The 26493-nt window shown below is 41.3% G+C and overlaps 1 protein-coding gene across 2 annotated transcripts in view; it reads right to left on the bottom strand.

Moving 5' to 3' along the window:
- Nucleotides 1-6988, bottom strand: part of ralgapa2 (Ral GTPase activating protein catalytic subunit alpha 2) — a 101040-nt gene extending 94052 nt beyond the window's left edge. For both annotated transcript variants that reach the window (XM_046061740.1, XM_046061741.1), the window contains exon 1: nucleotides 6747-6988. In XM_046061740.1, coding sequence (XP_045917696.1) covers nucleotides 6747-6852 — 106 coding nt within the window. In that variant the 5' untranslated portion in view covers nucleotides 6853-6988. The remainder of the gene's footprint in view (nucleotides 1-6746) is intronic.
- Between the last annotated feature and the right edge of the window lie 19505 nt (nucleotides 6989-26493).

The following is a 26493-nucleotide window of genomic DNA, read 5'->3' as shown; positions in this document are numbered from 1 at the left end:
AACGAGTGGTTATTTCAGTCAAAGTTGCTCTTCTATCAGCTTGAATCAGTCGGCCCATTCTCCTCTGACCTCTAGCATCAACAAGGCATTTTCGCCCACAGGACTGACGCATACTGGATGTTTTTCCCTTTTCACACCATTCTTTTTAAACCCTAGAAATGTTTGTGCGTGAAAATCCCAGTAACTGAGCAGATTGTGAAACACTCAGACTGGCCCGTCTGGCACCAACAACCATGCCACGCTCAAAATTGCTTAAATCACCTTTCTTTCCCATTCTGACATTCAGTTTGGAGTTCAGGAGATTGTCTTGACCAGGACCACACCCCTAAATGCATTGAAGCAACTGCCATGTGATTGGTTGATTAGATAATTGCATTAATGAGAAATTGAACAGGTGTTACTAATAATCCTTTAGGTGAGTGTATGTTACAGTAGCCTGGCTGAGGAGGAGCAAGGGGTGAAATGCTGTCTCCTCCTGTGTTTGAAGCATGTGGCCAGGAATGACACATTTTACCAGAATAACTAATTTTGTGGCTCATTATCTTATAATCAGGATTGTTTTATATTTTGGCCATATTTGGTGCAGTTTAAATCTACAGATTTATTTTCACTATTCTATTTATGCTAATCAGTGTCAAAAAAGCCTATTAACCCATTATGAAAACCGTAATGATCAAAATGTTTATCTGTGGGAGCAGAGACACTTGTGGATTTCTATACAGACTGAACTTCAAATCTATTTCAGTGTGTGATAGCATGTAAGGTTATACTGAACTAGGGCTGAAACGATTCATAGATTAAATCGATAAAATCGATTCATAAAATGCTTGGAAACTTCTTTGCATCGATGCTTCGTTCAATCTATTTAACTACACAGCACAGTGTTTCGCAGGGACATTTATTACTGTCGCACATCGCGTTTATGCTGTGTACACGACGTGATTATGATGGAGCTGTTTGCAAAGTCGGGGAAGAGAGAGGAAACAGCAAGGGACAAAAAGTGCCCAAAGTATGGGATTATTTCAAGCTAAAGAAAACAACTCTGTAATGTTACTGTCCGTCCACCGTAAAACGAAACTTTTGTCGCCTCGGCAGCCGGTGTTCTGCCAGCCGACCACAGACAAGGGTTGTTTCTCAAAACCAAGAAGGCAAAGAACGGACTTGTGTTCTTGGGGAGAACATTCTTGCTAGTCGTTCTTGGAAGAATGAACTTGCAATGTCACGAGCACAAAAAACGCTGCTGACTGTTTGAGACGATGCGTTCTTGCTGGTATTGCGCAATACCCCCAGCACAGAGGCCGCCTGCATTTCTCTTAATCGGTCTACTTATTATAACAGCCACGTTTTATCCCCCAAAACAAAAAGCTCAGAATTGGGTTAACTGCAGGTTTTAACTCAACAAGATGTAATGTCTAATATAACAATATTAATAATAATAGTAATAAAGAAAACACAGTCCGCTTTCTTTCCATTTCCATCCATCCAGAGCATTCCAGATTTTTTTGTACATCACAATTTTTCTGTACATCATCCAGATGTCTCTTGATTTAAGTTAAAACCTTACAAAATTACTCAGAATGAAATGACAGAATAACAGCGGCACGGACGTTAAACTATCTTACAGCTGTGGGTCTTTACTCTGCCGTTGTTGCTGGACTCTGCCGTGTTGGCTACAGTGGTCTGCATGTCTGAGGGCTCTGTGAGCTGATCTGGCCGGCCGGCTCGTTAGCTTCCCCCCCGCGGGCTGGTTCGCTAGCTCCACCCGCTGACAGTTGCGCAGTGTCACAACTCCGAAAATGATTTTCGATTCGCCATCATTTTTAGTAAAACTGCCAATATTCGACATCTACACAGTTGATTTCTCGCCTCAAAACTTCTCAGAAGTGGATTTAGTGATGAAACAACGTATGAAAATGTTGTCGGCCTCTCTCTCAGCTTCTTTCCGCCCCTCGCTTGAATGCCAAAATGAATGCTGGGATATCTCTGCCGTCAAATTCACACAAGTTACCAACCGATGCATCCTTGGTAAAATGGGCGTGTCAAGAACACTTCCGGGATTTTTAACCGTTCTTGCCAAAATGCAAACTTGTGTATTGGGACAGTACTTGGGCCACAAAAGATGACGTTTCACAAGAACACAAGTACAGACAAGAACACAGATTGAGGAAGGCCCTAGGTAACAGTAACAGCAACTTTAGCATTTAACTGATATCATGATTGATTGTTGAGGATAGCCAAAGTAATCCGCAGTCCTCAGCTGAAAATGTACAGCTCTCTCTGTAGCTCAGACAATCCCTGCTTTAGGGGTGTAAATGACTAATAGGTACAAAAAGTTTTGGAAATGTTCAGTAGGTCTCTGTGAAACAGGCTGCAATGGCTGCAATATAATCCTTGGTGGCAATTGTGTCTGTCAAATGTACTCTATTAAAAGTGCTTGGCTCAGGCTCAGATTGTTATTCTGACATTATGGAAAGGATCCCCAAAGAGACAGACCTTTTTGTTAAAGAGTAAGATCCTTTTTGCTTAACCAGAAATGAATGTATATCATTGTGTATTATATATTGATACAGTATACAGGGCCCAGGTGTAAAAATACCATTATAACCCTTAAGTGTCGATAACATGCCTACATAGTGTGGGATAAAAGATGATAAGAGGCTGAAATTATTCACAAGTCTAACCTGAGTGTTTTACAAAAGGGGATAATCAGAAGTCCAGTGATCTCAGCCTTTACTTCAGCCACACAGATGACTTTCTTGAGAGCCCTTCCAGTGTTGTGCTCATTGTATCCTCTGGTGCTTCACGTTGTGATTTCCTCTTACAACAGCAAAGCTTTCAGTTGACCCTAGGCTCCTCTCATTTCTCTGTTTTGTGCCTCCTCGTCTCCTAACCCCATCTGTCCTCCTGCCTTTGACCTGGAAATTAATCTCAGCGTGTCTTGAGGAACTTCGCAATTCCTAAAATGCATCTCGAGGAGAGAGGAGGCTTACCGAAGGAGCTATGAGCGAGGATGCAAGGATGCAAGTAGCCTAAATAGATAAGCTTAGATAAGTCATAAACACTGTTCTGCTTATCTGACAGAGATCATAAAATACAGTGGTAGGCTATAATAAAACAATGGACAGATGATGCAGCTGTGCCACACGTCATATTTAATTGACACCGGCTCCAAAGCAAGGATGTTGCATTTCGTTATCTGTGTTGCCTGGACTTCTCGTGGAGGCGTGGAAAGGAATCGAGGATGTACAGACTGACAAATGAGAAAGGCTCAGCAACACTTTGAGCATGCACATTACACAGAAAGTAAGGTCTTATGACACCAGGTTTAATTTCTTCTACAGATGAGTGCAGAGCATCCTTAAAAACACATTACCTTTGGCTGCAGACTCTCACACCTTCACCCACAAGCAAACACACCTGACTGTTATCACTAACAACACTTGCACATAGTCACTGTTGCTCCCATGCAGTTCACCAACACGTTGGAGCTGAGCTTGTTTATACCAGTTGAAGAGAACAAAAGAAAACAAACAATACTTACTTAGGATATAGCTTGTTCAGTTGATTAGATGATGTACTTATTTGTCTTTCAACTAGAGGGCTGGTGCTTAAGCCTTTGTGATGACAGCAAAGTACTAGCTCCAGCAGCATTAACTGGTCTACAGCTGACTGGCACTCTGACCTCCGTGTGCAGGGAGCAAGTGAAAAAGAGAGACATCTCCTTTGGGAATCAGTGGGGATTCCCCCAGACAAACACCCCTGTGTGCAGTCAAATCAGTCAGAGATTTCCTACATTATTGCTACCATTCTGACCATCAACTTCCGGCTTATGTAGAACGAGTTGGGAACAAGCTTGAGAATGAATTTGAGCAGGAATGAGCGAGAGGAACAGCAGTCTGTGCCTCCATTGAGAGAAGCAGTGAGTGATCAGGTGGTTTGCTGGACTCCTGTAATTAACAACCTCAGCCAAATCCAGCCAGGCATGACCAGCAAATTAACATGCAGCAGCTTTCACACTCTATCCCACAGATCTGCTCAGTGAGCAGAAAACCAATACAGGGCCACTCTGAAAATAGCCCAGATCGCAGATTGTCCTTTCAACTCCAATACCATCATACTACGACTAGATTCAACAAGCTGGATTAACAGATTTCTGGTCCTTATACTACAGAGTCAATGAGATACAGCTTACAAAATGTCTGACTTACATTTTGTGTTATGGACAATGAATTTGGAGGGGTCTACGACAAGGTTAGCTAGCTGCCAATAACCCCCAACTTTCGTACAAATATCAGAATGACACTTTGAAATCTGAGACATTTAACTTCTAAAATTCTTTACATTATCTGGTATTAATTATTTATATTTAATTTAACTATATAAAGAAGCAAGGGACACTACACTGAGCATGCAGGTTAAAAAGTTAAACTTTCAGAGCCCCCTATAAATGTATGCTGACATATAAAGCAAATTCTCATCACAGACTATGATAGTCTTTTTAATATTACTGAAATAAACTATAACTGTTGATATTTTACAATTTACAAGTGAGGGAATTAAGCAAGACAGCCTTTCCTTTCATCTAGGGTATTTGTTTCTCTTGCAAATAGAATGAATCGTATGACTTATAAAAATACAAAATGCTTTCAGCAATGAAACGAGGCCAGATATGTTCCCTTAAGTCCCTGCCCTGTCCTTCACAGCACCCCATTCCTCATCACTGCTTCCTGTCCACACAGGAACCATAAGCACCAGGAGGAAATCCTTCCTTAACTGAAAGCATGGTGAAATCAGGCAGGCTGGGGGACATCTGCATGCAGGCCTTACTATCAGCTGCTGGACAAACAGACCAGCCTTATCTTTAACTTTATATGAGGGAAAGAAAAACACAGAGCGACATGTAGTGCTCTGCTTTGACCTCCTCTTTGGTTGTACTAGTCTTGACATTGAAGGTGTGCTATGGTAGCAGATAGATCGAAGCACATCAACAGTTTTGCTCAAGCTTCTGAAAACTATTAAACTGATACTGGCATTTATCAGGCTTCATCTGTGCCTCTGAACAAGAATCAATAAAACAGTAAACATACCACTATGAAAAGGTTACAAGCAACCATGGATCAAATGGTTCAAACCATAAACATCTCAAAGGTACTTTGTTTCCAGAGTAATTCTTCCTATTCACTGACATCAACTACAGACATACCTGCCAAGCTTTGCCTAAACGTGCCATCAAGTAAGGCTGGATGATATATTTGTGGTTCACAGTTCTCATTTCTTGATGAATTGAAGTTGAAGTCTTTGGTAAATCAAAACACAGCAGTAGATATAAAGCCATACAAATGATCATAATATTAATTTCATCTATATGCCATTATTATTCATGTACAACTATGTGATAAGCTGATTAGACTACATAATTATCTGCAGTACCTAGACGTTGAGGGACAAACTCTACGGGTACAGAGCAATAGCCTACTTGAGCATTCGTGACCTACCTTGACTGAAATTCTGGAGAGAAAGCACATCATACTGTATGTTGCGCATATAATTAAACCATTGCAGTTTTCCTCCATATCACACAATTCCCTCCTGACAACTTTCTTCCTCTCCACACTTTCCCAACGTACCCACTGACCCCGTTTTGTCTGTGATGCAGTGACCTGTATATGTACATATGCTACAGTCCCCAATACAATGAACATCATCTTGGTTGTAACAGAGCTGTGACAGAGTCTACTCAGGTGGGACACAATGAAAACTGTTTGGCTGCCTACCAAAAAGGAGTTACACTACAGAGTTCCAAATAAATCTCTGTATTGTTCTGATGTTGATTTTAGATTAATTATTCGACTTGCATGTCATCTGCCTTCTACTTACATGTTTTTGCAATGTGGATTTGGTATTTAGACTCACAGGGACTAAGATATCCACTATATGTACTCTTTAGAGTGTGATAGTGATAGCTGATTAATGAATAAAACCTTGAAATGCATTCCCTTATGTGTAATACAAAACTGCTACAGAGCAAATTCATGTCTCTTAACATAGTAAAATGTAGGAGTGAAGTGTAGTTGGAACAGCTACACAGTTTTATGACTGTCATAAATACTGCACTTCCTTGTCCAATTACAGAAACAAAGGATTCTACCAGGGTGACATATTAATATTTTATCATAATTTCCAAATATCTATAGGGTAGAATAACTTCATAGCAACTCAACCAAGGCAACCAGCTAGATTAAACCTCTATTCTCTCTTCAATCTAAAGAAAGAGTTGCAATTACTAACGTTACGTTTTCAAAAACAGCCCGGGTGACAACAGGACAAGATGACAACAAAGGTTGTGGTAGACATCTGCTTCTCTACGACTGATGCCCTGACAAGGCAGCATCAGTTAGCACTGGCTGGCTAGTTAGCCGCAAGGGGAGCTAGCTCCCATTAGCTAACATCCATGCCTAATCACCAGTGTGACTTGTCTGATATTAGTACCTTAAGAAGAATAAATGTAAACAGGTGGCGAGTGGCAAACACTTCAAAATGCAAAGACAGGTGTTGTTTTTTTGCCATTGTGCGAATGTATGTTACCTGTCAGCTAGCTTGCATTAGTCGCCGCAGTGACAGCCAGCCAGCTAACCTGACGCCTTGTGTGACGTTAGCTGTTGGCTGATGCCAGCCAGCCAGCTAGCTAGCTCGACTAGCTTAGCCTCGGCGATGCAGCATCAAAAGCCCGGTGACATTTCACTCACCTAACAGTGACCGCAGGTGTTTAAGCCGGGTCAGTACATCCTTCTTTGGGTCCAGAACTTTCTGTGTAGATTTCTTGACGTCTCCATGCCCCCTTCGAGTGAACATTCCGCTGTAAAATGCAACCGTGGAAGCTGAAATCACCTGTGTTTCACCATACACCAAGCCTCCAGTGTGACTGTCACTTTCCTCACCACCACTCTATTCCTGCTTGGTAAACATTCGCCAGACGGCCGCTAGTGTCCTGTTTTTTGTGGGTGTGTAAACACGGAAGCGCTGCCTGACAGAGAGGAGTGGTCTATATGAATACGCCTTCTTGTTTACAACCGTTTCACCTTGCACTTCTAGTATATTCCTTTAGTGCATTTTCATAAATTATTTCCCCATTCAATATACTTAATTTTGATAGTTTAAGGTCAAGCTTTTGCATTGTGCATTAAAGGGTTTCAGTCTTGTACCATACTAAAATTGCGAAAGACAAGCTTGAGTGCACTGTCCTGCAATAAACTTTATGTTGAAGACTGGTATCCATCTTCAGTGTAAAACATTCATTCTTTCGCACTATAGAGGTTTGAAAAAAAAAGAGGCTGGGGTCTGGTTGTTGTAAAAGCTCCCAAGCGCCCTCTGGTGCTTGAAATAGTTCAACACTAGAGGAGATAGGAATGCATTTTTTAGTACTTCATTTGTTCATGCAATTCACTGGGAACAATAATATGTAAATGCATGGAAAGGAATTAAAAAAGACCTGCAAAGCTTACTCTCTTTAATGAAAATACCCTACATGTTTTAGATTAGATGGTTCATATGTTTGGGATAACTCTAAGGTGGCATCTAAATATTATTTTCATTACTGGTTAATCTGCAGATTATTTTGTTTTTAATAAAATTAAAATGTAATATCATAAAAGACAAGCCAGTATTCACATTTGAGGAGCAAGAATCAGTGATGTTGTAGAGGATTTTTGCTTAAAAATGACTTAATCAGTATTTCCTAATTAATTTCTTCTATTACATTTTTTTATACAATGGCTTCAATAACATGTATATGTAAACCAAATAATGACATAGTGTTGCATCCTAATCAAATTATATTGCATGTTTTAACCCATTTTCAACAGCAGGACTGTGTTATGTATGTATGCAGTGCTGCATGGCAGCATTTGGCATGCATGTCTGATATTTAAAAGAAACAGTATAATCATAGCCTAGTGGTTTCAATGTTTGTCATAATTACATTATTATGTCATAATTTGTCATAATTACATTATTATGACAAAACTGTGCACCCTTTTATTTGTTTAATTTTTGTTATTACAAGAAGTTCACCATAACTACAGTTTTAAATAGCATTAACAATGGCTGCATTGTGCTTGTTGGCTTACTGACATGGCTTATTGGGACAATTTAATGGACTGCAGTTATTGTTATTGATTACGCATGTGCCTTTACTGCTAGGAGAGGTGTAAATAACATAAATGTGTCTGTTGTAAAATAGGTCCATTAAATGTAGGTGTAGTGTTCTATCTTAAACAACATATAATATTCATATAATATGTAGCATTCATGCCATTTCTCATGCTATATATAAATGCACACCAATGCCAATGCCTTCACTATATCTTAAAGGGGGTTAAATCCAGTTCAGAAACCTGGTCATGTTACATTTAAAGCCTGTATTAAAAATACTGCGTGTTCCCCTACTATTTTTTATAGGTAAATGCACCTCTTACAGTGTTACAATATAGTTATGAATGAACCAGGGAAAGTAACATCCGGATGAAAGAGACCTGTAATTTTTGATATTCACAAATGGTGACATTTACAGAGAACAGGGTAAATCTGCTTCACTCCTCATTCAAGCTGCTGCCACTTGACACTTTAAACTGGAGGTTTTGATGAATGAATATAAGAATACAAGGGGATTTTTACATAGAAGAGCTCTCCTGCAGTTAAAGTAAACCTGGGGTTATGCTAAATCGAACAGAGTTCAGTGTGCTCATGACTTTAATGGATTTTCAAAATAATTTGTTCTACATGGTTGTGCAGAAGGCAAATTCCTTCATGGAAATGAAAAAAAGTGTTTATGTTCTGAGATGAATCTTAAGTTTGAAGAAATTGGATGCATCCGTTAATCAGTCCCAATAAACATTTTGTGCAATCTCAAACTTTCGCTTGTCTGAACATATCTGTCATGTTTTGGAGGCAATTAATTTTGAGGGTAAGCCGGGAAAATTATTTTATTTACACATATTAGACACATCTCATTGAAGACAGAACTTAGAGTGTAAAGTTAAAATGGAGTTCAGGTTTGTGACTTGAGAAATCTTTTAAGACTTAGTAATAAACTCTACTGCTAGACTAAAGAAATAGACATACACTCAGTGGCTTTATTAGGTACACCTGTTCAATTGCTTGTTAACACAAATAGCTAATCAGCCAATCACATGGCAGCAACTCAATGCATTTAGGCATATAGACGTGGTCAAGACAACTTGCTGAAGTTCAAACTTCATTTCAGAAACTGCTGATCTACTGGGATTTTCACGCACAGCCGTCTTTTAGGGTTTACAGAGAATGGTCCAAAAAAGAGAAAATATCCAGTGAGCGGCAGTTGTGTGGACGAAAATGCCTTGTTGATGTCAGAGGTCAAAGGAGAATGGGCAGACTGGTTTGAGCTGACAGAAAGGCAACAGTAACTCAAATAAACACTCCTTACAACCAAGGTATGCAGAATACCATCTCTGAACGCACAACGCATCGAACCTTGAAGCGGATGGGCTACAGCAGCAGAAGACCACACCTGGTGCCACTACTGTCAGCTAAGAAGAGGAAACTGAGGCTACAATGCCGTCAGGCTCACCATAACTGGACAATAGGAGATTGGAAAAACGATGCCTGGTCTGATGAGTCTTGATTTCAGCTGCAACATTCAGATGGTAGGGTCAGAATTTGGTGTAAACTACATGAAAGAATATATCCATCTTGCCATGTATCAATGGTTCAGACTGGTGGTGGTGGTGGTGTAATGGTGCGGGGGATATTTTCTTGGCCCCTTAGTACGAATTGAGCATCATTTAAACATGTCAGCCTACCTGAGAATTGTTGCTGACCATGTCCATCCCTTTATGACGACAGCGTACCCATCTTCTGATGGCTAGTTTAAGCAGGATAATGCACTATGTTACAATAATGATAATAATAATAATGAATTACATTTATATAGTGCTTTATCATAGATACTCAAAGCGCTTCACAGTGAAGTGGGGGGGGACACACCTCAACCACCACAAAGCTCAAATCATCTCAAACTGGATTCTTCACTGTACTCCAATGGCCTCCACAGTCACCAGATCTCAAACCAGTAGAGTACCTTTGGGATGTGGTGGAACGGAAGATGCTATAATGTCAATATGGACCAAAGTCTCTGAGGAAAGTTTCCAACACCTTGTTCAGAGTATGCCACGAAGAATTAAGGCAATTCTGAAGGCAAAAGGCGTCCAACCCGGTACTAGCAAGGTGGACCTAATAAAGTGGCCAGTGAGTGTATATTTACAACTATGCCTTTTTTCCCAGACTTGTTTTTCTAAGGTAAAGTCTACTAATATAAAAGATTAGATATATTTTCTATTTATTGTACAAAAACTGCAAGTGATACTCACAGTGAGGTTCTGGGATGACCAAATTTACCAGAAGATGGCGCCTAAACCATATGGAATTGGTACACACATACCAATACAAACTATACATATAATTAAGTTTCAATATATTTTTATGAATAAAAAGTACATAATGCTCTACACAAGACCTGCAAATATAAAGGTATCTTTGCCAAAAAAAATTAAAAATCTATTCATATGGCAATAGGGGGAGAAAGTATAACCAAAGAAAATGTAAGAAAAGTCTTATAAAGGAGTAAGTTCTATTTAAATAAATCAATTCTGAAAGTAAAATATAGGCATTCACAAGAATGTCAGTGTTCAGATGACAGTAAAGGATCCTATATTGTCAACAGAGAAGACAAGACTGTATTTTATTTCATCTACCACCCCCACATATTGAGCACTGACAATGTTGAGTGTTTGTCTCTCTTTTTCAAGGTTCTCCACAATGGATGTCTTGAATGATAGGAGAGAGAACAGAGGGTAGAGAGAGTGGAGGCCAAAGAGGAGGAGTAAAAATAGGAGTAAAATCAGCCTTTGCCCTGCAGTTTGGTATGACACTCATTATCTGAAGTGGGCCATTCTGAGAAAGGAGGAGGTTGCCTGTCACAACAGATGTTGATTACACAAAACACGGTAGTCTGGAAGGATGCGTGAATAAAACAAAAGCTCACAAACACACACACACACACACACACACACACACACACACACACAGGGTTATTGTTGGTGCTTTGTCACCAGTCTTAATTGATTGTAATCACCATTCCTTTTTGGCAAACCTCCCCTGTTCTTGAAGTGCAGGTTATTGCTCATTATCTAAGATGATATGGACCTATGATAATAATCTATCAACAATAACAATGGGACTGGATGTTTTCCTCCCTCTGTAATCCTGCACCTGGAAGTATTTCGGGTCCAGCTCATTTCTGAAATGATATAGGCTAAGGCAATTCAGCTTTATGGTCTGCTGTAGAGCACACTGCTTTCTCAAAGATAGTTTAGTGCCGAATTAGACAATTACAGTGCCAACAGTGACATTATTTTTTTTGAATGAGATCATTTATTTCAAAATGGGATTTCCACAGTATAAACCATCATAAATGATTCTTTCTCATACAGCCCTAGAATTACCAATTGCCAGGGCCTGGCAGAGAAATGAAGACCTCATCATGACCAAATGGTGGCACTGTAGCCTTACAAATGCAGACATGCCTTCCCATGGCCAGCCTGACGGACTGATTCCAATCCAAGGTTTGAAAAGCACTTGTCTGCTCTAAATTGTTCTTATAAAGAGCTTGGAAATACTTGACTTTTCTCCTTATGTGGTTATGGATTTCCTTTTTGTACAATTAAGTGCCATTAAAAGCTAATATATCCTGTTAAACCACATTAAGGTGTTGGGGTGGACAGTGGCACGGTTATCCATCCGCATATTGTGAATAGGAGCCCACTTTTGGAGCATTTTTTGAAATCTATATCGGACCATTCAGAAACTTCAGGATGAAAAGGATCAAAAGGGAAATGTCCGCAGTGCTGCTGATTTTCCGGCTGTGAGACCACCCACAGCTGCTTGACACGGATGAGCTACCGCGCAATGAAATGATGAAACAACACCAATCTGTGTTTGACTGAACCAGGCTCACACACATATAGTATCTATAAAAACCTTTTGGATTTTAGTTTTTTTGGACACCATTATTTTTTTGTATTATGCTATTTTTGAATTTGTGAAGAGTAATCCTGAAAAATTATGTTAATAACATTTTATTACATGCATTTAATTAATTAAATATGTTTTAGACTCAGTGTTATATTATATTAGTTGTAGTAATATTATATTGGAAACATTGATGCCATTTGTTAAGAGCAGCTACTACAAATAAGGCACAAGAAAGAGCCTGTAATTTGAGATCACAGCTCCCACCAGGGGTCGTCGGGGTGCCCTTAACCACCAAGATAATCTCACAATTAACAAGTTGAATGCACAATATTTATAATTGAATAGACCTCTTTTATTTTGTAAAATACTAAAAACATGTACAAAATGAGGAGATATCTTGTGTTCCTGCAGTGATGTGAATTCTTCACATCTTATTTTTGCAAACATTAATAAAAAATACGAAAGTTCTGTACATCGATACAAGCAATTTATGAATCTAGTCTTTGTAATGCACACTGTAGTTTGGAGCACATCTCCATAGAGGTTAATGAGGGGGCACTCTGAAGTAATTAAAACAAGAGCATTATAAGGCAGCAGTTTCACATAAGGTACTCATGGCAACATACCCCATACTTAATTAAAACATTGCTGACAGCATTTTGTATCTTCTCAGGTAATCTGCTGTGAAATTAATAAGGAAGGAAAATTAAATGACTAATGTTGGCACAGAAAGGCTATTTTTTTCAGCAGTATGCATGACAGGGGTCTCTATCTGGAATGCGTGATCCTTATTGCGCTGAAAAATACTTCTTCAGGGTCTCACTATAATCTGATTCCAATTTCACTTATGGTGTGACACTGTAGCGACAAGCCAGGAGAACGTTTAATTGAAATGTCCCTGCTTTTAATTGGATTCCGTTAAGATGTGAAATTACCTCCTGAATTACAGTCTCGTACCTTTAAATGCTGGTACAGAATGGTTTCCAGTGGTGATCAGTTAAGGAGCTGAAATAATGCCTCCATTCAGCGGTGCATCACTGTGCAGAGGCAAAAAAAACAACAACTAAAAAATAGTCTTGAATTTAAAGACAAACAGTTCAACGTGGGGCCTTGCATTTCAAAGGCAGTCATTTATCTAGTGAAATGAATTGTTGTTTTTAACAGGATAGTGCTTGAGAGATAATGCAATATTTAAGCATGACCCTGTAGTACCAGACATAGGATTCAAGGCTATTTCTCAAGACTATTCTGGGATTTCTTTATTAAACTCTAACATTTCACGGTATACACTGCTGTTTATCATGATACTGTATTTAGACCCACAAATGCCCATTACCAAAAATACAGTGGCTGCCAGATATCCATTGCAAGGCAAGTGAACCAGGCATTCATGATATCATAGTTAAGCTGAAGGTGTTAGCATCAGACTCTGACATGTTCGGGTAATGTGTGGGTGGTAGGCAGCAAAGCTTCCCTCACCTCCTTGAAGGTTGTGCTCTTCCAACCTCCTACATTGAGATTTGTGAATTTTCCCATTCTGGGGCCCGTGTCACCCTGCTGTGGCTGCGCAAAACATCCCTGCCTCCTCCACCTACATCCACGACCCCCTCTGATAAGCTTGGAGTTCATCCCTTTCAGTGATTAGTTTGCTGGCAGATTGAATGCCCATGTCTACAGCCCTGTGTCACCCAGGCTGGCTCTACCTGTGTGTGGTTGGATCAGCAGGTGGCTGGCACACTGTCCGGCGTGATACTGAAACCATTATTTATACATAACAGTTGTCTGTGTGCTCAGCAAAGCCATGTTTCCCACCTCCCAGAGAATGCATGGAGGATAGACGGCATCCTTGGTTATTTCATAATTCTTGAAAAATAGATTTTGCCTTGATTTATGCTAGATATGTACTGCATTGGAATAACTCGCAAACATGTTTTGAGATTCTAGGATTCATATTCTGTGTGAGTGAGGATCCCTAAAATGTGAGGTCATTAGTTACTTCTCTGCCAAAATCCCCCCTCTTCAGTACACTGTGTGCATGTGTTTGTGTGGTTTGTGTGAATTCACATGCGTTTGTTTGTTTACTGTGCCACTGCTGGCCCAAGTCGGAGCCACAGGGGTGTGAAATAACAAGCACAAGAGGGATTTCACGCCTTTGCAGAGCTGAAAAGGTATGTTTTTGTTAGACAACTCAGTCCATTTCCATCCCCGACAAACTTTGTTTACTTCCCACTAGTCACTGCCTACCTATTTTCTAAAATCCCATAAAATTAAAGCAGCAATATTATATATGGGTTCCCACGGGTATAGTGTATCCAGGTTTGCTTATGCTACACCTCTGGCCTGTATTATCGCTGTTATCAATGGCACGCGGTGCATCATTAGAAAAAGACAAACAGAACAGTTTCTTTTGGGGGGGGCAGACACGCTGACAGAAAATCAATGCTTGGTTTCCCATGAGCACCTAATTAGCTGGACACTTGTGCACTGTTGAAACACGGGCCGTATCTCTTTGTCTGCTGAGTCGATCAGGTGAAATGCATGAAAGACACCTTCAGAGCTGATAAAGTGTCAGAGAGGTGAGGAGTAAACACATAAGTGACACTTATTGTCTAGCACGTCTCACACCCACTATATGCATTGGCAGACTTGATTTGAACTTTACCGTCCATGATAATGAAGTTATATATATATGTGTGTATATACACATATATATGTATATATATATACATAGTTCATATATATATATATATATACGGGTCTACCAGAGGCCTGGGAGTTTGAGGTTTCTGCACAGTATTTTAGCGGTTCCTAGGACTGCACTCTTCTGGACAGAGACCTCTGATGTTTTACCTTGAATCTGCTATAGCATATGTATATATATATATATATATATGTCAGTGTGTGTATATAGCCTGTCTAAGGCCTTAGGGTCTAGGGCTGAGATTTCATTCAGTTTTCAGTTGGCTGTAATACAGGGTCAGGAAAACAAGTGTTGAATATATAATTTTAAGTTGAGTGCCATCAGCTTATGGTCTAGCACTAGCTGCATAGCTCTGACTCAATTGGTCTCTCACTGAAAATTCTAAACATTCAATGAAAAAAGGGAAGAGGTCGGTAAAAAAAAATAAATCTAAAATGTCCAATCTTATTCTATAACCTGTTAGAGTGACACTTGCGAATTTCCACTATGGACAAGGTGGCAGTACAAACGCAGATAGACGAAGGGGAATAAAAGGGTCTTCTCATGACAAACTTTCTGGAAATGTCAGCCTTTCATGCTTTTGAGAAGACCTATTTCATATCTATTACAGCAGGCATTCTGTGTCCGATATTTCAGATTTCAGTCCTCCCGCACTGCAAATCCTCTGCCAATCTTCCGCCCTTAAGAATCTCTGCCAGCCCCGATGCATTATTCCCCCTACCTCCTCTCTCCCCCTTTTGATGTGACAGAACAAACCGCGACCTATTAGGATTAAGGCTTTGAAAAGTTCTTTGAAGCCGCTCAAGGTTCCTTTAAACTGGGGAATGACAATATGAGCTGTGTGGCAGCAGATGCTGAATGGAGTGATTGCTAGTCCTCCTCACCGAGGTCTGCTGTCACACAACACCCAGGCATACAAACACTCACACATGCGCGTGCATCTGTGAATGCGCGCACACACAAATGACTTGCAGCATCCACCCTTTACCCAAAGCACTGCAGTTGTCTTTTACAGTACATGTATTGTGCTCAAAAATGCAGATTTGGTTTGGCACTTCCTCTTTTTTTCCCATGTTTTGCTGTGAACTGTCAGTGCTGAGCTTGGCTCTGAGCCTTTGCTGTATCTGAACTGCTACCCAGGATGAAAACAAACAAACATGACAATACCTTGCGTTTTCTCCTTTAATGATCTCTTTCTGTTTAGGACACAGTGCCGTCAAAAGCATCATTGGGAATAGGATGCTGAAATGTGAAGGACAGGGGTAAACACGGAAGGATGTGGACTGCTGGAAACCGACATGAAAGAGAGAAGTCGTAACCCACTTGTGTGTGCTAACGATGTCTGTATGAGTGCGTGCGAATGAGAGTTTTGTGTCTTCTTAAAACATAATGCCATGCTGTGGGAGCAGTTTATCTGGCTGAAAATTAAAGCAGTTCAAGGTGTCTCACTTCTCTGCGCGAAGATGCTCAAAAGCACAGAAGAATTTTCATTTTATCTTTTTTTATGATGCCTCAACACTGACAGTGTATCTGATGATGCTGGAATGATGGAATGTCGCACTGATGCAAAGGAGAGAAAATTAAGTAAAAATGACATCCTGAATGTTACCTATACACTTTACTTCAGTCACACAGACATGGCAGAGTGCAAATTCCATTGCTATGCATCTCCCACAATCAAAAAAGAATTTAGCTTTCTTTTATCTAATCACTCCTCTGAATATCCCTTATCATACCTGCCTCGCCCCCTGAGGTAGCCAAGGACAGATGCCATATCAAATATTCAAACTGGGTGATTCCTGGAGAGATTTATCATGGCAAATTTCATAGGTGATCCTATTTAGATATTCACTGTCTATTTTGCGTGGTGTCTGGGTTTAAACATACCCCGGTGTGAGATGTCACAGAGAGACAGTCACTACAGATAGCTGGTCTGTGGTGAAATGAAGCTATGGGACACACAGGGCAAAAGGCTTCTCCGTACATAGTCAGAGAGACAAGTTCTCAGGGAGCTGCCACCATAGAGCACATATTGATCTGCCATTGCATCTTATCTTTGTGACTCTAGATTAAAATGCTCAACATCGGCTCTCCCTCTCTCGCTCCCTCTCTCTGCCAGGCTGAAGGCCTTTCTATATCCCTGAGTGGAGGAGCTCTAATCTCCCCATGAAGTAGTGGGAGCCTATCACTGGCAGAAAAACGCACAGTTCTCGCTGCAGAAAAAGGGGAGCTCAGAAATTAACCGGCTTAAAATGCTCCCCATCTAAAGAGTAACTTGAATGATAATCAGGCTTGATCCGTGTTCTGTATCTTTTGACGCAGAATGTTTGCTCTGTGAGATTTCTGACTTTTCTCGTGCACACACACACACACACACACACACACACACACTCTTTCTTCTCCTTCAGGCACTGTTATCATAATCCAAACAATTGGCTGTTGTAACTGTATGTATTCCTCTTGTGGGAAATGGCTGGGAATCAGATCCTCTCGGGTCTTGTTTAATGTCCTGTCCAAATGAGCAGGGAACAGTTGAAACTCTGACAAAAACGGGCAGGAATAAAGGAGAGAAAGCCTGGGCAGACAGACGGATGAGCCCCAGGCTCCAGGGCTTTGACTTTGGCCAAACAAACGTTTGTTTTTCAAAGTGTTTTTATAGCAGGATGGATTAAAGCGGATGTGAACCAAAGCCCCCCACCACCCCTGCCCATCCGTGGTCTTGTCAAATGGTGCATTGAGAAGAGGGGTCGCACCTGTTAGGGCAGCCCAGAGGAGCAGGACCAGGATGATATTGAGCAGGGCTTTGTGGGTATCAGAGTCAAAACAAAGCTGTCAGCCAGGGCTCATTCATCTTTGATGTTCATTGATGAGGAAACTGGTGGGCCTCAACAGGGCATTGTTTCCTCTAAGTGGTGCCCATTGATAGCCAGAAAGCCACGTTTGTTTTTAGTCTCTGACGGGTGGAGCTAATTTTAAAAGGCTTAATGGTGCATTTAACCAGTCCAAAACACTGTGCTTTGGAGCCCTCCTTGCACCATTGGCTCAGGCCTGTCTTCCTGCTTACTAAATGGCCTATAAACAATAATAAAATGCTAATCATGTGTGAATGGCCAACACCGGTGGGCATGCACGTATCTTCAAGCCCCGGGCTCTTCTGAATGCCTGCTGTGACAAATCAAGATCCAGAAAGGGAGAGCATTTGACTGCCATCGTGTCTGCTTCCTGGCCCATTCTCTACCTCTCCACTCTCTTTGTCATAAAAACCTGGATAGCCTTCATAAAGTGCATTTCTCATGCTATTGTTCAGCTAATCATATCCTCTCCAACAATTTCAGGATGTGACAAGATAAGATAGGGGATATTAATGCCATATCGCCTCATCTCAAATTATGAAAATGTGCGGATGGGGGGAGGGCATCTAGGAAGGAAATAGAAATCAATTTGTAGCGCTTCCATTTTGTATATTGCCTTGAAAAGAAAACAGTAATTTTCCATGTTATCTACCTCAAATCCTATTAGAATAAGGTTAATTTAGTGGCAACGATTTCAAAACGTTATCATATTGTCCTATCAGCTGATGCCTTTGAGTGCTCTCTGTTTGTAAGGTGTAAATGTTCAAATTTAATATCATGTTAGATACCGTATCTGACTGATGCATGATCTTGGATATCACTTGCAGAATGGTGAATGCAGAACCACCACATTAATTAAACTATCAATTGCAATAAGCTTACCATGTGGTCCACCTTTGAATAAAGTCAATGTTACTGTACTGTTACTGTAGATGCAAATCCTTCCTTCCCCTAATGATAAAATGCCAAGTTGTTAACATTCAGCTCTTAGCTTGACCTTATATACCTTGTTTTTATCTTTATATTCAAATTTCTCTATTCTACATGTTTCTAAGTTAATTAATTAGAAATTCCACCTTGCCTATAGCGTACACATTAGAAATGTATAGTATAATATATATATTTATATATATATATATATATATATATATATATATATTTTAGCTGGTCAATTAGCATGAATACTCCGCATGATTTTGTTATTAAAATTAAACATTCCACGTGGAGCTGCATGGTCATAATTTACCACTTTAGATCCTGAATTCATGAATATGAATGTGTCTTCCACAAGAACTGGCCCCTATTGTTGTGGAAAAAAATCAAGGACTCTTGCCTTGTTTCAATGCAGGTGTATCAAGGATGCACAGCCACATCTTACCTTAAATAGGGGTCTCTGTTTACACCTTCAGAGCACTGGAAGAGGAAACTCTCACAGAATTTCTTTTCCTCTCCCTGCTGATTGTCTGTAAGCTTGATTTGCTTGGATTCTTAAATGACGGGCTAATATAGAGTCCCACACTTTGTTTACGTAGCCACGTATTGGTTGGCTGCCTCCTTAAGTGTGAGGAGATATGCAAGAGCAATCAAATATTTCTATGGCTTGTATAAATGATGGTGGATGGGAAAGGAAGTTTGAATTTTTCACTCCTCATTTGTGGTTCAATTGCCAGAGTGTGTATTGCCTGTTTTTCCGGAAAGAAAATAGATGGCTTTGTCACTCAGTATGCATAAACTGTTGGTCTGTTTGTTGTATGCTGTCAACAGAAATGATAGCAATTCTATTTGTCTTATGAGAAAGACATTGTTACAAAGTCTGAATAGCAGTTTTCACGAAAGGGATTGTTTGTTCATTCTGAAGTTATTTTCGTCAGACATTATATGACATATCTTCATGAACCCTTTCAAATGCTGAAACTCCTGTCACAATGTGATATGTTAAGAGGAAAGCAGAAAAGAAACTTGACATTTTTTGTATACACATACACCTCCGTTATTATTGACTGAACACAGTTTGACATGCTGTACTCTAATTTCTGCATATAGTGTGTGGAATTCGGGGGGAGTATCAAGCAAAAACTTGATAAAAGTACAGGTAATTATGAGCTACGCATCCAACACTAATAGTATATCACAGAGATTACAATTTGTCTCCAAAATGACAGACATACAGTCTTCCCACATCTGCCTTGCAGTCTCATATCATTCAGCACTTGAGCCAAACATATATTTCTATCAAGGCGCGGGAGAATAGCATCTTTGGTTTGGCGCAGAGGAGGTGTGTCCCCTTCTATCTTCACGAGAGAGGGAGAGAGACAGACAGAGAAGGGGAGAGAGAGGGTACCTCTCTTTTGTTCACTCCCCTCTCGAACTGGTAGTGTTTGACTTCCCCCAGCCAGGAGTGGGTAATTCTGGAGCCCTGTGTGAGGTTGTTAGATCACTGAGGCCCAAGACAGCACCATTCTTTGCAGACCCTTGACAGCAAATATGTGGTAATGATATTGTCTCCTGCTGGGTAATAACACACAATTCAGACTGCCACATACTGCAGTCGCCAGGGTAAAAATGGAGGGGAGAGAAAAAAAGAATTACACTGAAGTACTGGAGGAAAATGACCGGAGAAATGTCTTCAACCTGAAGTGCTATATAGAAAAAATTCACTCCTGCAGGACACTGCAGTGGGAACAACTGTCTTATTCCCCTCTTCTCAGAGTGATGTGGCACAGAATGCAACAGGATTCCATGCAAATGTCCTTTTCTGAGCAGCTTGGTTTTCTTTTAAAATAGGACTTTTTAATGATCATTATGTTTTCAGTTGGGTATTTAAACAGTCCTGTTTAGTACCTGAATGCTAACTACTGTGGTTAGCAATTCTGCCTGTTTAACAAAACCCATGGCTTTAAATGACTAAGGCCCTTTGTGCACTGCATAGTTAGTGTTTAGTATAAACAGCGTTTTCCTACTATGGAGACCTTCCATTGTTAACCAGACCACACTGGCGGCTTCAACCTTGACCTTTGTGTTGCTCTACTTGGTACTCGGCTTGTAACTGTCAACACCATCCATCACTGGCTAATCAGGGCCTGGGATGGGGGCAGGTCCCCCTGCTGTACTGTGAAATTGTGGCATGTGATCCTTAATGTGCGTGAAGTAGACAAGGCCTTGACACAATGCATCAAGCTTCAGGGGGGCTCCTCTGTGCTAGTCTATTAGCCTCCCGCTGTGCCCCTGGCTGCCTGGACTTATTCCTAGGGATAAGTTGGAATAATAGTGTTATGTCTGCATGCCTCCAAGACACTGGCCTCAGCCTTCGTCAGACTAGCTATCAATCAAAACCCTGACCAGTTAGACAGAACAAGTAACCAGCACACCACTTTTTAGTTTTTACTATGAAAAATGGCTGGTGACAGATTTGGATATTTGAGCAATCCTCAACTCAAAATGAACCCTCTTCTGGTGGTCAAAATGATCTTCTCTGGTCTCTTCAGCTAGCGTCCATTATCTTAGATACAGACTTTGCCTCTCTGTAGAGCATGAGATTGAGAGTAGAGCGACTCCCTCTCCTTATTCATACATTTGACTGCCATAGCAGCATTGTGCAATGGGCTAAAATAAATGAGAGCACCGTGTAAAAAGGTAGCCTTGATACCGTGCGACTGGGTGCAAAAGGGAGGCACAATGAAACGGAAGAATTCATCTTTTCTATCAGCCCCTCCGCTCACGAGTTGAACCAGGTATTCAAATGGGTTCAATCTCAGCCGCTCAGATTTGCATAACACAGAGAGATGAACTCAAGTGATTGAATTGGGCTAGGTGGAGTGAAAAAAAGAAAAAGAAAATGAATTTCCAAGCGAATTAGGAAATGATGGAAACGGCAAAGGGTACATTATTTATTTTTCACACTGAAATAATTACGGAATTAACCTTTCCTTTCAATGTGACAGCCTTCTAAACCCTCTTTATCACAGTGAATTTGATGTACCGGACTCTCTTGGAAAAAACTTGACTCTTTTGACGAATAAAACAGCAGTACCTATTATCCTGTCACCGCCATACCTGCATCTATTTTACCATTGGTCCAAGCTGGTCATCTGATCTGCGTTGGCTAAGCTCCACCCGGATGTCATGTTTTTTTGTCTATCAGTGATGTAACTCTAATGCCCGTGCAACTTCCCCGTGACTGGCAGTGACCACTATAGAGTCACAACACTGCAGGAGGGGAAAAAGCAATTTCATGGTTCACTCTGTGGTTAATGTGCTGCTGTAATCTTTAGAGAGGCTTGTCTTTTTTGTTTAAGTTTCACAGAATAAAGGGTTGGACTATCGTAAACTCAGGCCAATTAATCACTGGGCTAAAAGGTGGCAGGGAGCCGTCCACTGGGCAAAGGGCCACGGTGAAGGTGTGTGTCTGTGTGTGTGTGTGTTTGGTTGAGCGAATAACTTTTTTCAAAAGGAGTCAGTCTTTCATTTAGTAGGTGTATGCGCTGACTTCAGCTGGCGTGTATGTATTTACTTGAGTGTGCAGTCTTTGCTTTGTTTCTGGGTGGGGGTGGGGGGGAGCGGCACTTACTGAGTGTATCTTTAGTGTGTGTTTGTGCGCTGTGCTCACACAGTCAGGTAAGCCTCTCTAATTGCTGCAAGGTGCATTAGCACTCAGCCATCCCTCTCTCTCTCTCAGTGTCTTTGTTTTTTCTCTCAGTCTGCAGGCCAGAAGACAATCAGACCAGAAGGGTCATTTTCTGCAAGAGCTCACCTCCCTCCTCCAAGCCTCGCCGCTGACAGGCTCACGCTCGGCAGGAACCCTAAATTAACACTTGACGTCTGCGAGGCTCAGCCCTGATGAGGCTGCAGAGAGACAAAATGTCAGAAAACAAACACTCCATCATTTTTGCCTCATTTCCTTCCACCACTGGAGAAACACTCTCACCTGGAGGGCTTTAGAGGGCTGCAGTGACATTCACTCCCCTATCTGTTGTCGTGGATCATCCCTGGTGCCTATGGGCCAAGGTGAGAGGCTGAGACCAAAGAAGAATGGAGGGATGCTGACTAGGAACTGGTAATTACAAAATCGTTATCAAGAAGCAATTGGAGGGAGAACTGAATCGTTTGACACCTGTTGGGTGTAGAACTGAACTCCATTCTCTTTAGTTAGACACATCAACAGAAACTGGATTATGACCTATAAATATGAAGTGTTCAAAATGTATTTGTCAAGTCCACGTATACAAAATACTAATACCTTTTTGTTTTGGAAAATGTTCGTATAAAATTAATTTCTTTATTTCCCTGCATTTGGATTGCATTCACCTCCGTTCAGCCATTACAAAGTAAATGATTTGTTTTCCTGAGCACATCAACAACAACCCTTGTAATTATTCCTCACTGGGGATGTGCACAACGCTAGGACTCAACACTGTAGAGTAGTATGATACTATTTGAAGCCTACTTCAAACACAGTGCCCCCAGCGAGTTCTGATAGCGCCAGTGTCTATTTTATTATTTGCTTTATCTCTTTGTTGCGTGAGAGTTTATTTGTTTACATGAGAGGGATTGGAGGTTTGGTGATCTGAGCAAATTGCAGCAGAAAGTACTTCAGATGGGAATGACTGTAATTAGCATGCTCTTAAATGTGGAACGCTCTCCTAATGTTTTTGTTTACGTGGGGCAGCTGATCTGTGACTCGGTGCGGGGGCGGCCCACAGGCAGGTTAAAATCACTTGTCATGCCAGAGATCATCATTATGAGCTTACAATTGGTCAGTGTTGAGGAACAATCAATGCAGCGCCAGGTAGACACTCTACTACCAGCCCATGCTGTCAGATTTTGTGTGTAATTTTGTTTTTATAGTTGTGTTTTCCAAAGTGGATAATTTGAAAATATGAGTGCGTATGTTTGTATGTGGTCATGCTCATATGTTTTGGCTCATATTGTTTTTCTTTTTTCTAAGCTTACTGAACCGCCTTTCCCTAATCTCTGCATCTACACTGAAGTGTATGCTCCATGACACTCATTAAAAGTCAATTAAGAATTTGCTGGTGAGCCCAGTTATTCAGTCAGTGATTATATTTCACTGGAGGATAATATCCAGGTAAATTAAGATTTCGATTGAATTCAGCCCTGGTTGTCGCTGCATCTCCATTTCACATCATGGGACAATTGAGATTTTATCATGGATTAAAGTGGGGGATATTACACCTAATTTAAAATATGCACATCTACAACTGCACGCACAGCTTAAGCATCTGCCATGATATTGTGAAAAAAAAGAGCAAAACAATTAAGCACGTTGCACACAAAACTCAAATAGCTGTGAGTTACAATTCATCAAATTGGCAGAGGAATACAGGGCGGAAATACTGCCTTAAAGAGTTCTTGAGAAAGATGAAGGGAGGCAGCTAAAGAGATGGAGACACGAAAGGAGCAGACAGAGGAGACAGGAAGTTGGAAAACATTGCAAAGGGGGTGCCATGGTAGTCAGGTGACACCGTGACAAAGTTGTGCTTGTTTAAAATGGAAATCTTCCCAGACTTCCTCCCGCTTGCCCTCTCTCCCTCCCTCAACCCCATTAGAGCCCATTGCGAACGCTAAGCTCCAGCATCTGAAGTGGCAACACTTGAGATGGTGAAAGTGACAACATCTTAACATAAGCTGAGGGGCTAAAGTGAAAGTCAGTGCAAACCCCCAACCAACCTCACTTTCCATCCACATCCTTCACCCCTGCTCTGTCATCCCTCTTACCCCTACACCCGGGCCATATAGCAACTACGCTGTGGCTGCTTGGACATCCAACCTGCCTTCTACAATCAAAAAGTTGCAAGTAGAGAGCAGGGATAAGACTACCCATCTTTCAAAAAGTGTAAATAAAAGGTCAAAAGTTGAGAAGAAAGGATGAATCTCTCTTCATCTCATCTCTTTCTATGTTTCACGGTCATCGTTGGTCCTTCCACCCACTTCCAGTCACAGGTGCCTCCAAACAGAACTGGAAGCATGTAATCCGCCCAAATCCAGCCTCTTCCGAGGAGTGTAAAACCAGGAATTTTCTGTGGGGGTCACTGGATTAGACAGAATTCATGGTGGTAGCTTGGCTTGAGAGGTAGAATTAGCGGAGTAGGGAAAAAAGGGAGAGGAGACTGAACTGGTTTTGTATTAAAATGAGCTTACCAGGTGGTCTCCCTCCCAAAAGTGGACACAGTGTGTCAAGTAATCTGAAAAGCCCCCGGGTGTTTGTTGCTCATTGGCCAGAGGCCTGGTAAAAAGAGAGAGCGAGGGACTGAGAGAAAGCGAGAGAAAGAAGGGGGGCTGGCTAGGGAGGTGGCACTGATGTGGCCATTGAGGCCTCAGTGAAATGTCTGTCAGGCTTGGTTTACCACAACCACAGTAGTGATTAGGCCCCTTTTGATGGCAGGTTTAGTTTTCTGTCCATTGGCAAGAAAGTGAGAATGGACAAGAGGGAGGGGTAGGGGAGCGGGGTTGGGTTGCACTGGGAGACTTTGGGGTGGGCGTTTACGCACTGTTGCAGGAAGACGGGAAGGGTGGAGATGTGGGGGGGGGGTATTAATGTCTTGCACCAGGGAGCTCCTACGTAATTTCCCAGCGGGTCGTGGGGTCAGGTTTGTATTTAGTTAGTGGTAATGATCTCGTTAGGGATCTGAATGGACCACCGTCTAAGCCCATTGAGGACAGCGAGTGTGCCTCCCCATCCCCCACCTCTGCCTGCCTTGTGTGGGCTTACACAGCCCGTGAACTGTGATTAATGGACTTCCAGGGCTTAATAACTTGCAAAACAGTATTAAACAAGGGAGGCCCCAGGACAATCGGAGAGGCTACCCAGGCGGAGTAGGAGGTGGCTGTAAACAGTGCCCAGCAACAATTGCAATGCATGGAATTAATTGAGATGGGCCACTCACAATGCTACAGCTGGCTAGTGGCAGGGAGCCAGGCCTGGGAGAAAGCTTCACTGGTGCTTCCAGGTGGCCCAGACCAGGCCAGGCCTTTTCAGTTTTGTAAGTGTTAAAAAATAGAAGGGGAGAAAGGCTACGTTTGTGATGGGGAGACAGTGAGAGGAAGCCATTGAGGAGAGACAAGAAAGAGATTAAAGAGCACAGAGAGTGATAAGCAGATAATGGGGGGGACACATTCAATGGAACAAGTAATCCTTGACATGCAAGCACAAATATGAAGCCTTTTGTCTCTTGTGTCTAATTCAAGCCAGAATGTGTAAAGTGGCAAAGAAAGAATAGTGATCCACATTAACACAGTACACAGAGAGAGATAAAACACACTCATCTGTCCAAGTGCGCACACATACACAAACACACGCATTTCATCACCAACTCCCATCCCTCACCGCCCTTCCCACGTCTCCTGGCCGTCTTATATTCTTTTTTCCCACTCTTTGTGCCCTCTTGTTTGGAAACAAATGATCCCAGCATGGAGTCACGAGTACTGATGTGTTCAGACCACCCTCCACTCTGTCACAGAGCCCGTCTTTTCTCCCAAGCATTGGTGTGCATTTTATGCCGGTATAATGTAACTCAAATTTGTAAATATAAGCAATGGGGACCACTTGTGCCAAGGGGAAAGCACTTTTTAATGGAAATGAGAACTACACTGGTCAATTTTGTGAGAATGCTTCTGTTGAATGAATCATATTTTAATTAACCAGTTGGCCAGTAACATTTCACGCGTGATCTTGTCCAGAAGTATGTTTGAAAATTAATAGCAGAGGTAACAGTGATTGTCATTGTTGAGACAAATATAATGCCAGCATGATTTTAGCAAACTGCACAAAAAGATACTGGCATGAAACTGCAAAATTGCAGTGTGTGTTCAATTATAGGTAATTATGAAACAATTTGGAAAGCATTTGATTAAAAC

The sequence above is a fragment of the Micropterus dolomieu genome, linkage group LG11 (assembly GCF_021292245.1).
Source record: "Micropterus dolomieu isolate WLL.071019.BEF.003 ecotype Adirondacks linkage group LG11, ASM2129224v1, whole genome shotgun sequence".
NCBI classification, from domain to species: domain Eukaryota; kingdom Metazoa; phylum Chordata; class Actinopteri; order Centrarchiformes; family Centrarchidae; genus Micropterus; species Micropterus dolomieu.
This window is presented reverse-complemented; position numbering and strand designations above follow the sequence as displayed.